At 44.9% G+C, this 13,023-nt stretch overlaps 2 protein-coding genes across 2 annotated transcripts; one reads left to right on the forward strand and one right to left on the reverse strand.

The window, feature by feature from the left end:
• Positions 1-625: 625 nt before the first annotated feature.
• PAAG_08773 (squalene monooxygenase) lies at positions 626-2,159 on the forward strand (the record flags this gene model as incomplete). The annotated part of the gene is made up of 3 exons (XM_015846621.1): positions 626-1,790; positions 1,869-2,019; positions 2,069-2,159. 3 exons carry the CDS (start codon positions 626-628, stop codon positions 2,157-2,159), a joined length of 1,407 nt encoding a protein of 468 aa, XP_015701418.1.
• Positions 2,160-4,981: 2,822 nt separating this feature from the next.
• PAAG_08775 (PAP/25A associated domain family) lies at positions 4,982-8,571 on the reverse strand (the record flags this gene model as incomplete). Its single annotated transcript, XM_002789264.2, has 4 exons — positions 4,982-7,479; positions 7,551-7,769; positions 7,827-7,898; positions 7,962-8,571. 4 exons carry the CDS (start codon positions 8,569-8,571, stop codon positions 4,982-4,984), a joined length of 3,399 nt encoding a protein of 1,132 aa, XP_002789310.2.
• Between the last annotated feature and the right edge of the window lie 4,452 nt (positions 8,572-13,023).

Raw genomic sequence — 13,023 nt, forward strand, 5'->3', positions numbered from 1 at the left:
TGAGTTTTTTTGATGATAAGTGACAGCTTTTTGAATACAGTATTTGATATTTTTATTCTTATTTGACATTGTGGTGAGTTATTAATTGATGAAGATGATGAAGATGATGAAATTGCAAGATTTTTATCATTTTGATGTGGGTTGCGCAGCAGCACGATTATTATTTAGTTTATGAGACTAGATTTTTTACCCCTGGATAATTAGGCTTTAAGGTGCATTGGCACCAAGCGCATGGTTTGGTTGAGTATCCAGGTATCATTCTCAGGGGAAAAGAAGCTGTCTCGGAACAACTATGAACCGAATCAATCACATGCTTCCAGGTTCCAGGTCACGCCACTTCCTAGATATGCCAGCACATGACTCAGCCATTTTTCTAACCCCATCACGTTTTATTGGTACCTGTCCGCCAATACTTGCCCTTATGTAGCATCGCGGCGCAAAAAGCTACTCCTAACAAACATTATACTGGCAGCTAAGGAAGACTTCAACTCTTACCCTTCTCTCGCTAATTCTTCTCTCCTGTTCCTATATTTCCTCTAGAAATTATGCAACGACATATCTTCATTCCTATACGCAGCTGATATCCTTCGCTTTTCCCCTATTTCTCCCTGGACGTCTCAACATAATGACCGCTAATGGCATCACCAAATCCCCTAGAGTGTACTCCGACGAGAACGAGCGGCGGCGATATGAACACCACGAAGCTGACGTTGCGATAGTGGGTGCTGGAGTTGCTGGCTGTGCTCTGGCCGTCGCATTGGGGAAACAAGGGCGCAGCGTGGTCCTCCTAGAGAGGTCGTTGAAGGAACCAGACCGTATTGTAGGCGAACTATTACAACCGGGAGGAGTGAGGGCTCTGGAGAAGCTGGGGCTGAAGCACTGTCTTGAAGATATCGATGCGATTGAGTGCAAGGGTATGGACGTGATATATCACGGGGACGAAGTTCCTATCCCTTATCCGAAGGATGAACACGGGGTTCCGTTTACCGGTCGTTCTTTTCATCATGGTCGCTTCATCATGCGCCTCCGTGATGCGGCCAGGAAGACACCTAACGTCACAATTTTTGAGACTACGGCTGTCTCTGTGATCCACTCGTCAACGGATGATGAGGCGCTTGGTGTGCACTGCATTACGGATGGGCAGAAGGACTACTTCTTCGCTCCCCTCACCTTCATTGTGGACGGATACGCTTCCAAATTCCGCAAGCAATATCTGACCACAATACCGAAAGTGAAGTCAAAATTCTGGGGTCTGGAGTTGATTGACGCAGAACTTCCTCGGAAAAATTTTGGCCATGTCGTACTACCTGATGGGCCCCCCATCCTTCTGTATCAGATCGGTACGCACGAGACCAGAATATTGGTTGATATCCCCGAAAACCTACCATCTGCGTCGCTGCAGAACGGTGGTGTCAAGGGTCATTTACGAAATAACGTCCTCCCGTCCCTCCCCGAATGCGTACAACCTGCTTTTGCGAAGGCCCTTGACAAAGGGGCCCTGCGATCTATGCCCAATTCCTTCCTCCCCCCCACCACGAACAAGACTCCTGGTCTAGTATTTATTGGCGATTCACTGAATATGCGACACCCATTGACTGGAGGTGGCATGACAGTTGCCTTTAACGACGTGGTCACTCTCTGTAACCTCCTTAGCCCCGAGAACGTCCCTAGATTATCAAACAAACAACAGGTTCTTAAACAAATGTCTAAGTTCCACTGGGAAAGAAAAGGGTTAACGACTGTCATTAATATCCTAGCGCAAGCGTTATATTCTCTCTTTGCTGCGGATGGTATGTTCCTGTATTTTACTGGCCTCCAGCCTCTTTTCAGGTCTCCTCTCCATACTAACGATTTATCCTGCCTTGCAGACCCCTACCTTGAAGTCCTCCAAAGAGGTTGCTTCCGCTATTTCCAGCTGGGCCTGGTTGATGGACCCATCAGCCTCCTCGCGGGGGTCAACCCGCACCCGTGGATCCTCATCAAACATTTCTACTCAGTTGCCTTCCTCTCAATATGGGAGTTTGTGTGCAGCCAACCCCTCTACATGTTTCCCATAACATTTTTTCAGTGCTTTATCGTTTTCTGGACTGCTTGTCGAGTCATCTTCCCTTTTATATTCGCTGAGATTAGATATTAAAGCAGAAGTTAAAGAAAGTTAGAAATGCTGCGTGAGATAAATCATACTCACTTCCCCTACTCCCCGATTCGTGTACAAGAAGGAATATCGTCCACCTACGACGGAAACATGTGTTTGTTCATCATGTTGTTCCATTTGTCTGTGTGTTTGGTTACATTCTGGAAGCTGTACATTGATATTGTTAGTTTAGATGGTTCGTATGCGCGAATTACGTGGTTTTTCCTGCCATTAGCAGTGGAATGGAATCGGGATTTCTAACCACCGATTTATTTTCCTGGGGTTTCTTTTTTAATTCCTTATATCCTATTAATGGCCTATTTTACTGTGATATTTTTTCTTTCATGATGTATTGTTTTGTTTCTTGTCTGGCACGTTTTCCTTTTGTATAGCTTCCTCTTCCACTAACGTTCTCAATATTTTATTATTATTCTAACCCATTTATTATCTTCCCGCCAATAATGGCTGGACGGAGCAAAACTCATCTCCTTCAAGAAAAGGAATGCCGCAGCGAACAAGCACATTGTGTATATTGATTCCCTAATTCTTTCCGTTGCTTGCTTTTTGTTGCCCCTTCATCTAACCCCAATACAACTCTCTTTCTCGCATTTCTTCTCTTCGTCTTCTCTCCTCTTTCTAATCATTCTCCCCTGGCACACTTCAACCTGATTATCCACACCTTCCCATAGATAATATAGACTAATCGTTTAATTTGCTCCAGCTGCAAGATACTTGTAACAATTCATATAACGTTCTCTCCAAACTAGCGTTAACTCAGAAACAGCAGCCCACGGCGTCACCGAAGCGCAAAGTCGGGTTTACTTAAGGTGGAATAGTACTTTAGATACTAACAACATGTAAATCGCGTTCTTTACCCCGCAAGCCCCGTGGCCAAGTTACCGGTTCGTTCTATGGCGTATGCACACAATACTCCTTAAACTGAGGATTAGAACTTTAACCTACGCAAGATTTCTTCTCCCGATCAGCATATAATACCAGACTCCAGATTGCCGTGAGACAGTGGTGGTGGAGGACGATGTAGGAATCAGAGTTTCAAGGCCTCTCTTTTCAATTGTGATGTATGGGGGAGATATCAATCTCGATTGATGAGGGGAAAATAGTGATGCCAACTTCAATTTTGTATCCAGAGCGATCACACAGAGAAACGATTCCTCTGCAGATTGAAGCGGATGGAATGCTAAATAAAATGGATACAATGTTTACTCTTCTCTCAACCAGCTTAACAAGAAATGACAATAGAAAGGAGACGGAGAAGAGCTAAGAGATAAAGCAAACAAGCGGCAAACGAAGGAGAGTGAAACTTAAGAGCAATTTATGGATATCCTATGTAGCATATATGTGGCAACGAAGCAATTAAAAATAAATTAGAAATCTGAATTAGAAAAATACAAACAGTCGTTAAGCAAATAAGCAAATTTTGACGTCTACCGATTATCCTAACGGCAATGACAATCAATCCATGGGGATAAATTTGCTTAATCCAAGTTACAAAAGACATCAGATAAGATACAACACACAAACGCCCATCCATCCATCCACCCACCCGCATAGACGCGCTGAGCTTACTTAGACCAAGCAACATACACGAGGACAAGAATAAAATAGTTTAACAATCATAATAGCTAACGTGTAATGTAAGTAAGGTAAGTAACGTGCTCAGACGAAAGAGTACACCAGTTTGAGTATGAATAATGTAACGTACCAAAGAGAAAAAGGACATGAGAAAAAGGAGCAAAATCCGACCTGAACCTATGTAGGAAACAAGGAAACAAGCAGCAGTACAAGGGGAGGGGGTTTAAGGGGAGAAAACCACGCGTGTTAAATAACAAAGCATCAAAAAATTTCTTTCAAAAAAATGAAATGAAGAAAAGACGCCACCATTGAGTACGACAAAAAACAGAGAACATTTATTTAGGTTTCTTTTGGCTCTTTGCAAACTCAGAAGAGGAAAAAAAGAGGCACAAAACCATAAAAAACATGCCAAAAGGAGATTTCGATCAAACACACGCAAACATTTTCATGATTGTGCAAATAAGCAATCAAAACATAGGAGCCAGTGTTAAAAAAAAAAAAGGGCCAAACAAACAAGGAAAACCCCGAGAGAATTTCTGCCAGAGATAATCTTTCGTTTCTTGTTACCTTCTCTTTCTTCTGCCAGTTTCGTGAGCTCCACTCACTTTTTGCCCTTCCTTCTAGAAGATCCCCGGCGCCCTGACTCTCTAGCTCCAGTATCACGACAGGGAGGGGGTGGAATAACCAACACATTCAGAGGGGTTTTATTCTTTTTTTGTTTGCTTTTACACATAAAACTTCTCCACGTGAAATTGGGCGGCCAGTCTCTCAGTCGTTTATTAAATCCTTGAAAAGCTGTCATCGCATCCTGAATTTGGGAGTTTTCCCGATAGTATAACGCGATTTATATTATCAAGGAATTATGAAAGAAAAACCGACAATTTTCTTCATATAAAGGCGAATTGAGTCTCGAAGCTAGGCTTGGAGTGGGTTGATAAATTCGATGGGATGGGTTGGGATCTTTAGTTAATGTAAGAGCTTATTCAGCCATGTTTTAAAACGCTGTATATAGCACACCACACTCGGGCCAACAAACTTTCAATCAGCAAGCAAGTAGAGGCAAGTCAAGAAGACTTTGACAAAATATTTGCACTCAAATTTGCTGAGCCAGATATTCTTATGAAAAAGTAAAAAAGAAGTCATAAAAGGGACCCCAATAGTGATGATAAGAATGAAAAGCAGAAAACACACATATCATTCGCGTGAACATTTCAATGCTCGCAATCCATGGACATTCTTATTCGCTTTTACTTATCAACCCCCTTTCCTCAACGATTCATCAGCCGGAAGAGGCTCGACACCCTTGATGAGATTGTTGTGGTTTGGTTCAGCGGGGACCTTATTGCTTCTTTTAGTTTTCTTCTTCGTCGTAATCTGCCAACCAGTCGGAGTTGACCCGCAGTGATGCTCGTTTCCACCAGCTCCATTAGCAGCCGGGTGGCCGTTTGGTTTTCGACGCTCGGGATCTGTTTGCTTTTCTCTATTATTGTTGTCCGTCTGCTGGGGAGTGGTGCTACGTTTATGTCGTCCATGTGGCCCATTTTTATGACTCGTCCCGTTAGCTTTCTCAGGATCCAAACCATTTAAGCGTCGTTTCGAAGTGGCCGGGGAGGTTCGAGATTCCTTGACGGGTGAGAGCGCAGGTGCAGAAGTAGACAATGGGACGTAGTTATCATGTGCAACATGGTGTTCCTTCTCAACCATGCCATTCTCTGCGGTGCACGGGTATGACTTTCCTCCTTTGACCTGATTCATATTTAACTTCCCATGAGACTCTGCTGAACGACTCGTGTCGGACATTTGAAATCTTTGCAGCCTTTCCGATAGTGTTTCTAATCTTCCACTGTGACCATTCAAGGTAACACCATTGGCTCCAACGGAATCCCACCCATTGATATGTGCATGAGGTTGGGTATCTTGCCGACCACGCCCGTACGTTTTCTCGAATTCCTCGTCATACAGAATATGGTCTGGCAGCCCCTGTGACAGGGTATCTGATGTACTACCAGGAGTATCAAATGGTCGATCCTCGGATGCGGAGGTGCTGAGACTCATAGGGCCAAATTGGTCTGCGTTATCTACAGACATCGAGTAATGGCGTTCATTGATTGAAATAGAGCCATCCACTATAAGTGGACCTCCATCTTTTTGTGTCTTAGGCTGAGATGAGGATTGCCCATGTGTTGACAGCGGGTTGTGATCGGGTAGATGATCGTGTTCTAATGAAAGACTTGCTTGCTCCGTGAAAACTATCGCGTTGTGACGGTAATTCGTTGGATTGCGAAGGTTTGAAAACAAAGAGCTACTTTGGATGGCCAATCCATCCATGACAGATTGCGGCGAACCCATTGAGGGGTGATGGATTGTCTGGCTCTGCGGAGAATCTCCTAGATAATAACCCACATACTCCGAGGGGCGTCTTTCCTCAGCGTAGGATCTTGAAAATATAGGAATGCCATTGGGGACCAGAACATCAACTTCGGCATCTGCCCTCTTTGGGGAAGAGGGTTGCAGTCTTGGGCTGGGGGTATGGGGAGCCTCGCTTAACGGGACGGAATGATGAGCATTACCAAAGTTCTGTACAATAGGCGATGGCAGAGGTCGCGCTGGTTGTGATTGTGCCCGCATTGGGCCACGAGGGGACCCACTCGCAATAGATGATCTCCGATGACTGCGACGAGTTTCGGGAGCGGTAGGAACTATCGATGGGGAAGGAGGATTTGCGTTGGCGTCTTGTATTGTGGGAATGGATAATGGAATGAAAGAAGGATTGAAGAAAACTTGTTGTCGAACGGGTGCTGTTAATGGAGGATGATTTACCGTCCCCGCTCGAGCTCGTGAATTTTCATCTTGACCAACCGCCTCTTGATGTTGGAACGGGAATTGCAAGTACGGCTGTCGTATCAGTGTGGGAGGGGCCCTGCCACTAATGAGTGCTTGGTTTTGTAACTGCATTCGCAACTCCTGCTCCTGGGCCTGCAGAATCTGTATTTGTTGATAGAGATGGTCGTGTAAAAGATATTGTGCCTGCTGTGCCTGTTGTGCTTGGAGAGCAATATCCGCTGCGAATGAAGGGTTTGTATGTTGAATGTTCGGGCGGTTCGCACTGCTGGAAGATCGGCGGCCTGTATTCGGTACTCGGTTATAGTGATTATTATGACGACCGCCTCTACCCCCACCCCTTCCGCCTCTTGAAGAGATGGAGGGATTAGGTGCAAGGATAGGTCGAGGTTGAGGTGGTGGCCTCTCCCAATTGCGTTCTTCTTCAGGGGGGTACTCATACTGCTCGCAGCACTCCTCAAAGTTTCCTTCGGACACTGCGTTAAACGCTCTCCGTAGTTCCATATGCAATCCACGAAAAGAAGTATCATCTGCAGTGTTCCCAAGATTTCGCGATGTATTGAATGGCTCCTCAACACAAAGTCGATTATTTTGAAGAAGGTGCCAGCCTTTTCCTTCTTTCGATATCAAAGAACCCTCTCGCACTGACATAACTTTCGTTTCGTAGTCAACTTCATAACCGTAGTACCGAAAGAATTGAAACAAGAGTTCGCCCAAAGAAGATTTGTTATCCCGTCCGAAGCCAACCAGTTTTTCCAGGTCATCATCGAACGATGACTCAGAATCACCCACATTTTTTTGTTGTTTGGAGCACCGTTTTTGAAGGCTGGGTAAGACTGGGGGATTTCTCGTTTGGAGGAAACTGATAATCAAGCAAATCCACGTATAGGAGCTTAGGGTTCCGCCGAGGGCTGCACAGGGGGTGAATAAACATTAAGCCGTTGGTATAGAGGAAACAGGAGTGAGCATAAGCAAGACCTACCAGCATCGTTGAGTATTCGCCGTTTAGTCCAGTATTTCAAAATCATTGCCAAAGGCCGCACCCGTTCATCAATATCAACATAGGTCCTGATCATTCTGGTGTTTTCTAGTGCCATGGTGTTGTTGACATTCATATCGCAGGCCAGCAGTAATTCGGGGTCCCATATTTTCACTATCGGAACTCTGGCATGGGAAACACAAACAACACGTTCCATACCGCCTATATAAAAGTCAGTTGGGCTTTTACTAGAGACCTTGTCAAATAATCAATCCATACTTTTCGCAAGAAAGTCTGCCAACATGCAAACCTTCTCCAACTCCTTGTACGTGGTAGTAATGCAAATGTCAACTAGGATAGTAGAAAATATTAGTTCCGTCTACCAATCATATATTCTTCCTTGCGGATGCTTACCGTCAGAATCACTGGAACAGAGTTTGTTCCCAGAAGACCCAAACACGCGAACACGGATATTGTTACCCGGCCACTGCTTGTTCAGTAATTTTTCCAACTTGTTAACAAACTTTAACCGCCGTTGTTCACTTTCCTCAGAGGGCAACAGTCTGTCGTAGAGCTCCCTCATATCACCACTAAGCTTCTTCTCGTCAGCGGGATCCAGTTGTTTTTTTAACGGCCCCGTCTCCTTGGGCAACAATTCACTTCCCAGAGAATAGGGTATCCGCCGCCGGAAATGGGCCATTCCGGTTTCATATTTACAACCTCCATGAGGTCGTCGTGACGATGGGAGTAGGTGGGTGGATTCTGAGTGGGTAGATCGGGGAGAACTGTTTCCCCGGGTTGGAGATGGCGATCTCGAGGTAAACTGGAGGTCTCGTGGATGTTGATAAGGCGTAGAAGGTAACGAGCTTGAGTGTTGAGAAGTAAAGGTGGGCGGTAGAGTAATGTGTTGTGGGAGGTCGGCGGGGATGGACCACGCCATTTCGGAGAATGTTTTAGGCGCTATCGGTGAGATGTCACCCGTATTATGTGATGATGCGGCATTCCCATGGGTTCTTGATTTCATATGGGTCCCTGGCACTCCCAAGCAACGCTGGTCGCTTCTCCGGTAATATACCAGGAGCGGGACACGTCAAGGAAGTCCAGAGCAGAAACGAAAGGGTTTGTCGGATCCTTGCACAATCTGCACGAACACGGGTGTCTCAGAAAAGCGGCTGACGGAGGTGGACGAGAAGATATGTTTTGCAGCAATATCAGAATCAAATATGAGGGATATGATTCCTGGAGCGTAGTAGAAAGCTGGTTTCGAAACCGGAATGGGAAAGATATGGCGGAATAACTACAGGACAAACACCCAGATATCGAAAATAGAAAGTAACGAGCGTCTTGCAAGAGACTGCAGCCAGTGTCAACTGTAACCTTCCGTTCAAAATCAACCGGCTCAATACCCAGGTTGGTCGACAGCTGAATAGAATTGTAGCCCCTAATATGAGTTTCGGGAGATGGCGGTCGGAGGTCGGAGGTCCACGAGAAAACCGGGGTAAACAGAAGACTAATCGGCAGAGGATCTCATCAAATCTCTTCCACCAATATCCTCAGTTGTACTGCGAACAGAGTAGCTGCGCAGGCTTTCCCGTCTGCAAGTTGTGTGAAATAGGGTTATTCAGCAAGATTGCGTCCACGGATAGGAGAGACACAGACGGGTTGAGACTTGATGGCGCCAGCCAAGACAGCGGGAGAACTGGCCACAGGAGATCACGAAGACTAACAGACAAAAGAGGGGTAGCAAGAAGACGTGTTCAAGGGATGAGAGAAAGAAGAGGGGTAGAGGGAGGTTCGAGAGATGGGAAGGGAGAAGATGGACGGGGAGAGTCGAGGATGGAGGTTGAGGTTGAGGTTAATGGCGTTTGGAGGTTGGAGGCTGATCGCTTCAAATTGACTTGATGTTTATTACAACACTGGTACCGTACTGTACATACCTATACTAATACGGAGGGCGTTGGACGTTGGCAATACTGCGCCTATTACCAAGTCTTTACCTGCGCAGAACTCACTGGAAACTCCTATCCTGAAAGGAAATGTAGCGCTAAACCGCGTCTGGCGTTCCAGGGTACAATTGCCTGCAATTTTGGAGGAACAAACGTTATCGCTTGTACGGAAGTATGGTACAGCACGGTATGATACGGTCAGATACTTGAGGTACTTATATCATACCTCTTTATCTTATCAAGTAAATAGCATTTTGAAGTACCCTCCCGTATCCTCCCTTTCGATGCAACAATACGGGTCAAAACTCCACAGAAAACCATGGGCAAGTCCGGGGTATTTGGCGAGAACCTTATTGACTTTCAATACCAAACATTGCTATTATTTTTAGTTATTATTATTATTGTAGAAATTCTGGTAGTTTTTTATTTCCGGTGTCGGAATACATCGTAAAAAACCGGCCATTGTTTGATCAATGATCAGGACTAAACCCAGGAGAATAATACAGAGATCCCGTTTTCAATTCTCCGCTGGCTGCGGGCTTGCCACGGCGTTCGGCGAAGTTATAACTATGTTTAACTAAAAGCTAGTTTACTGCAGCTGGTCCTGGTGTTGTTGCAAGTCCTGGATGCAGAGCCTGAATGGCTATTGCTCTTCATCACTATATTTACTCCGTATATCCTTTCTATAGTCACTGAGATAAATATTCAATACAGTCAACCTCTAGCTATGTATCCATATTACTCCCTTGTATAGCTTACAATCATTTCAAATTTCGTTCGAATTTCCTGCTTCCTAGTGTCCTGGATGCACTTCTTGGCTAAATAAGCAGCAAAAATAATGCATTTGTCAACATGCTGATGTCTCAACTGGTCTCCAAGAATGAAGCATCTCTACCAAGAAATAAAAGATTGGGGGTTTTAAAAAAAAAAAAAGGAGAAGAAGAAGAGAGAAGAGAAGAGATAAAGACTTGGCGCCCTTTCCACGCCATTTGCATCTTTAACTCTTTGCTTTTGCTCGCCAGACATAGACCAATTGACTAAGATCTCGCCGTGACATGTGAGCCATTGTGAGCATAATTCTGCGCATGTCTGGGCCCAATCGCAACCCTCCAACTGCCATCATGAATAGTATTCTCTAAACGCCTATGCCTTTATATTAAAAATGGAATTGAAAATAGGGGGGAACCACACAAGTCAGCATCAGACCGTTCACCCCCCAACTGGATTCCTGGGAAAGTTTGGTTAGAAACCTAGCAGAAAAAGCGATGGTTCGCAGCTCGGCCCTTGCACCAAGGGCCAGATATAAACTTCCGTTTTTTCCACGCCTTCCTACGTTTTATATAAATTGTCATGGACGTGGCCCGTGCAAATGTCAACCTGTGGAACTTGTTCAGGATTGACCCTCCACACTCATCACACCGTCCATACACACACGCCCATATGAACACCTTAGGTTACAGTGGATCGTGGTTCTAAAAGGGGCCTATAAGTTGAGCCCGATCAATTCTGGTCACCTCATCTGAAAGGAACACGGTCTACATTTCTCTATACACCCCACATATTACTCATACATCTCTCTTCAACCTCCGCCCTCAACACCAGGGGTAGGGTAGATTATGGGTTAGGATTAGGGTTAGTCAAGGGTAAGGACCCGAGAAATGGTGATAAAATCACTACCATTACCTCCATCAAGAGAATATAGAGATGTTAGAGATATATGAGTGAGATATGACTAATGTATGTAGTTTTAATGATGGGTGTCATGGTCTTACGCTGAAGGTTTTTCTGGCCGAGATTTTGAAAAACCACGTTCAACCTCACGCCTTGGACATTTGGTTGGTTTTCCTGCATGAAAGTAAATAATCGTCAGATATCTTGCAAACACCTGAAGGCCTACCACCTTCAGTCGATCGATCGAGAATATCTCCGCCCTAAGACTAGAGCGCCTCTTGAACTCTAATCTGAGTTCAGCCAACAAGAATTCCAGAAGCATGATTTTACCCCAGGTCTGCCGTTTTCAGCTCCATCATCAACACCACATGGTAGCTCGGAAATAGTTGGGTGGTTTTGTTTAAACCCAGAATCTTTTCTGCGGCCTGCATGGCCCCTGGGTTCAGATAACGGGGCCACGGATATGCCCTTTCCCAGGCCTGTTCGCCCAGCAAAGTTTATACATGAAACAAACAAATCAGAACGCTTCAACCGTCCATTTAGTCTACCTAGGTATTCCAATATCTGTTGACTGAACTTAGGTAGGTAGCAACCAAAATAGAAAAAGATCCCTTTAATTTCTCCTCCTATTGATTCCTTAGGACCTACATACCCGGCTGCAAGGCTACCAAGCAGAACGGAGTCTACCTATCTAGTAGGACTCAGCTCGACTCTAATATGCTCTTCACCCCTCTTTCACTTCACTAACGGTGCATTTATACACAGTTCCGCCTTGGTGGCTGTTCAGCTAAAAGTGGTAAATTCTGTACGACTGCAGTCTGTAAATAAATCATTACGTACCTACTGCGTATGTACTAAAGTTTAAGGGTGATGGATATGTAGTATTTCTTGAGAAAGGCTCCACAGCTGTCTTTGCCTTCGCATCCATTCAGCTCGCAGGATATTGTTATTGATGTGCCAGGAAAGACAAAATCATATTGAAATGAATCAGTGGCACAACTCAATCGGAAACACCACGCCACAGAGAAGACCTGGGTGGGGAACAGACAAACAAAGAAAGACAGTGATGAAGGCCAGAGAGAGAGACCTGGGGAGTCTTAACCAACACACGATATGAAAGTTTTGTTTCATGTAGCTTTTAGGTGTTTGTTAATCCACGCTGCTTTCGCATAATTAGTCTTGAAAATTTCTTCAAACACACTTATATACTGATTGATTACAGATAGTTAGTTACCATACGGGATGTATCATTTAGTTCTATATCCTTCTGCCAACCCATGCTTATGATGGGAATCCAACAATACCAACCAGTAAGGAATTAAACCAGTGAGCCTCTCCCCATTTCCACCATGGTTCAAATTAGTCCAAAGTAATGCTGGTGAGGATCCAGATGATGGAGCAGGACAACTCCCTTGGGTCAATCCACTGGCACCAAGAGAACATGCCGCATCTCTTTCACCATCCTGATTGGAGGTTAAAATGGATTGTGGCAAAGCAGCTACTAACTCGCCAGCTGAGTATCTCTTCCTAGCTTCAGTAGCTAGGTAGCCTGTCTCCGGAAAATGAATCCAGGGGTGGTAGGTTGGAACTAGAGATGATCTATATGAAGTATCTAACCTGGACCCTCGCGGACGGTCGAAGTAGCAGAGTATAGAGTTAGATTGTGGCTAAGGTATACGTTGAGGTAGAACTCCAGACCATAGTTCGCCGAAGCAAGAAAACCCAGTTATGGCCCAAAAAAAAATTTCACGCCGCACAGGGATTCTGACATGGAGTACGCGATAGCATCCCTATAATGATATCAACACAGAAAATGCCGTATGTCAAGTTTCCCCTGATCTCGGAGCGACATCATACAC

This window comes from Paracoccidioides lutzii, assembly GCF_000150705.2.
Source record: "Paracoccidioides lutzii Pb01 unplaced genomic scaffold supercont2.46, whole genome shotgun sequence".
Classification (NCBI taxonomy): Eukaryota; Fungi; Ascomycota; class Eurotiomycetes; order Onygenales; family Ajellomycetaceae; genus Paracoccidioides; species Paracoccidioides lutzii.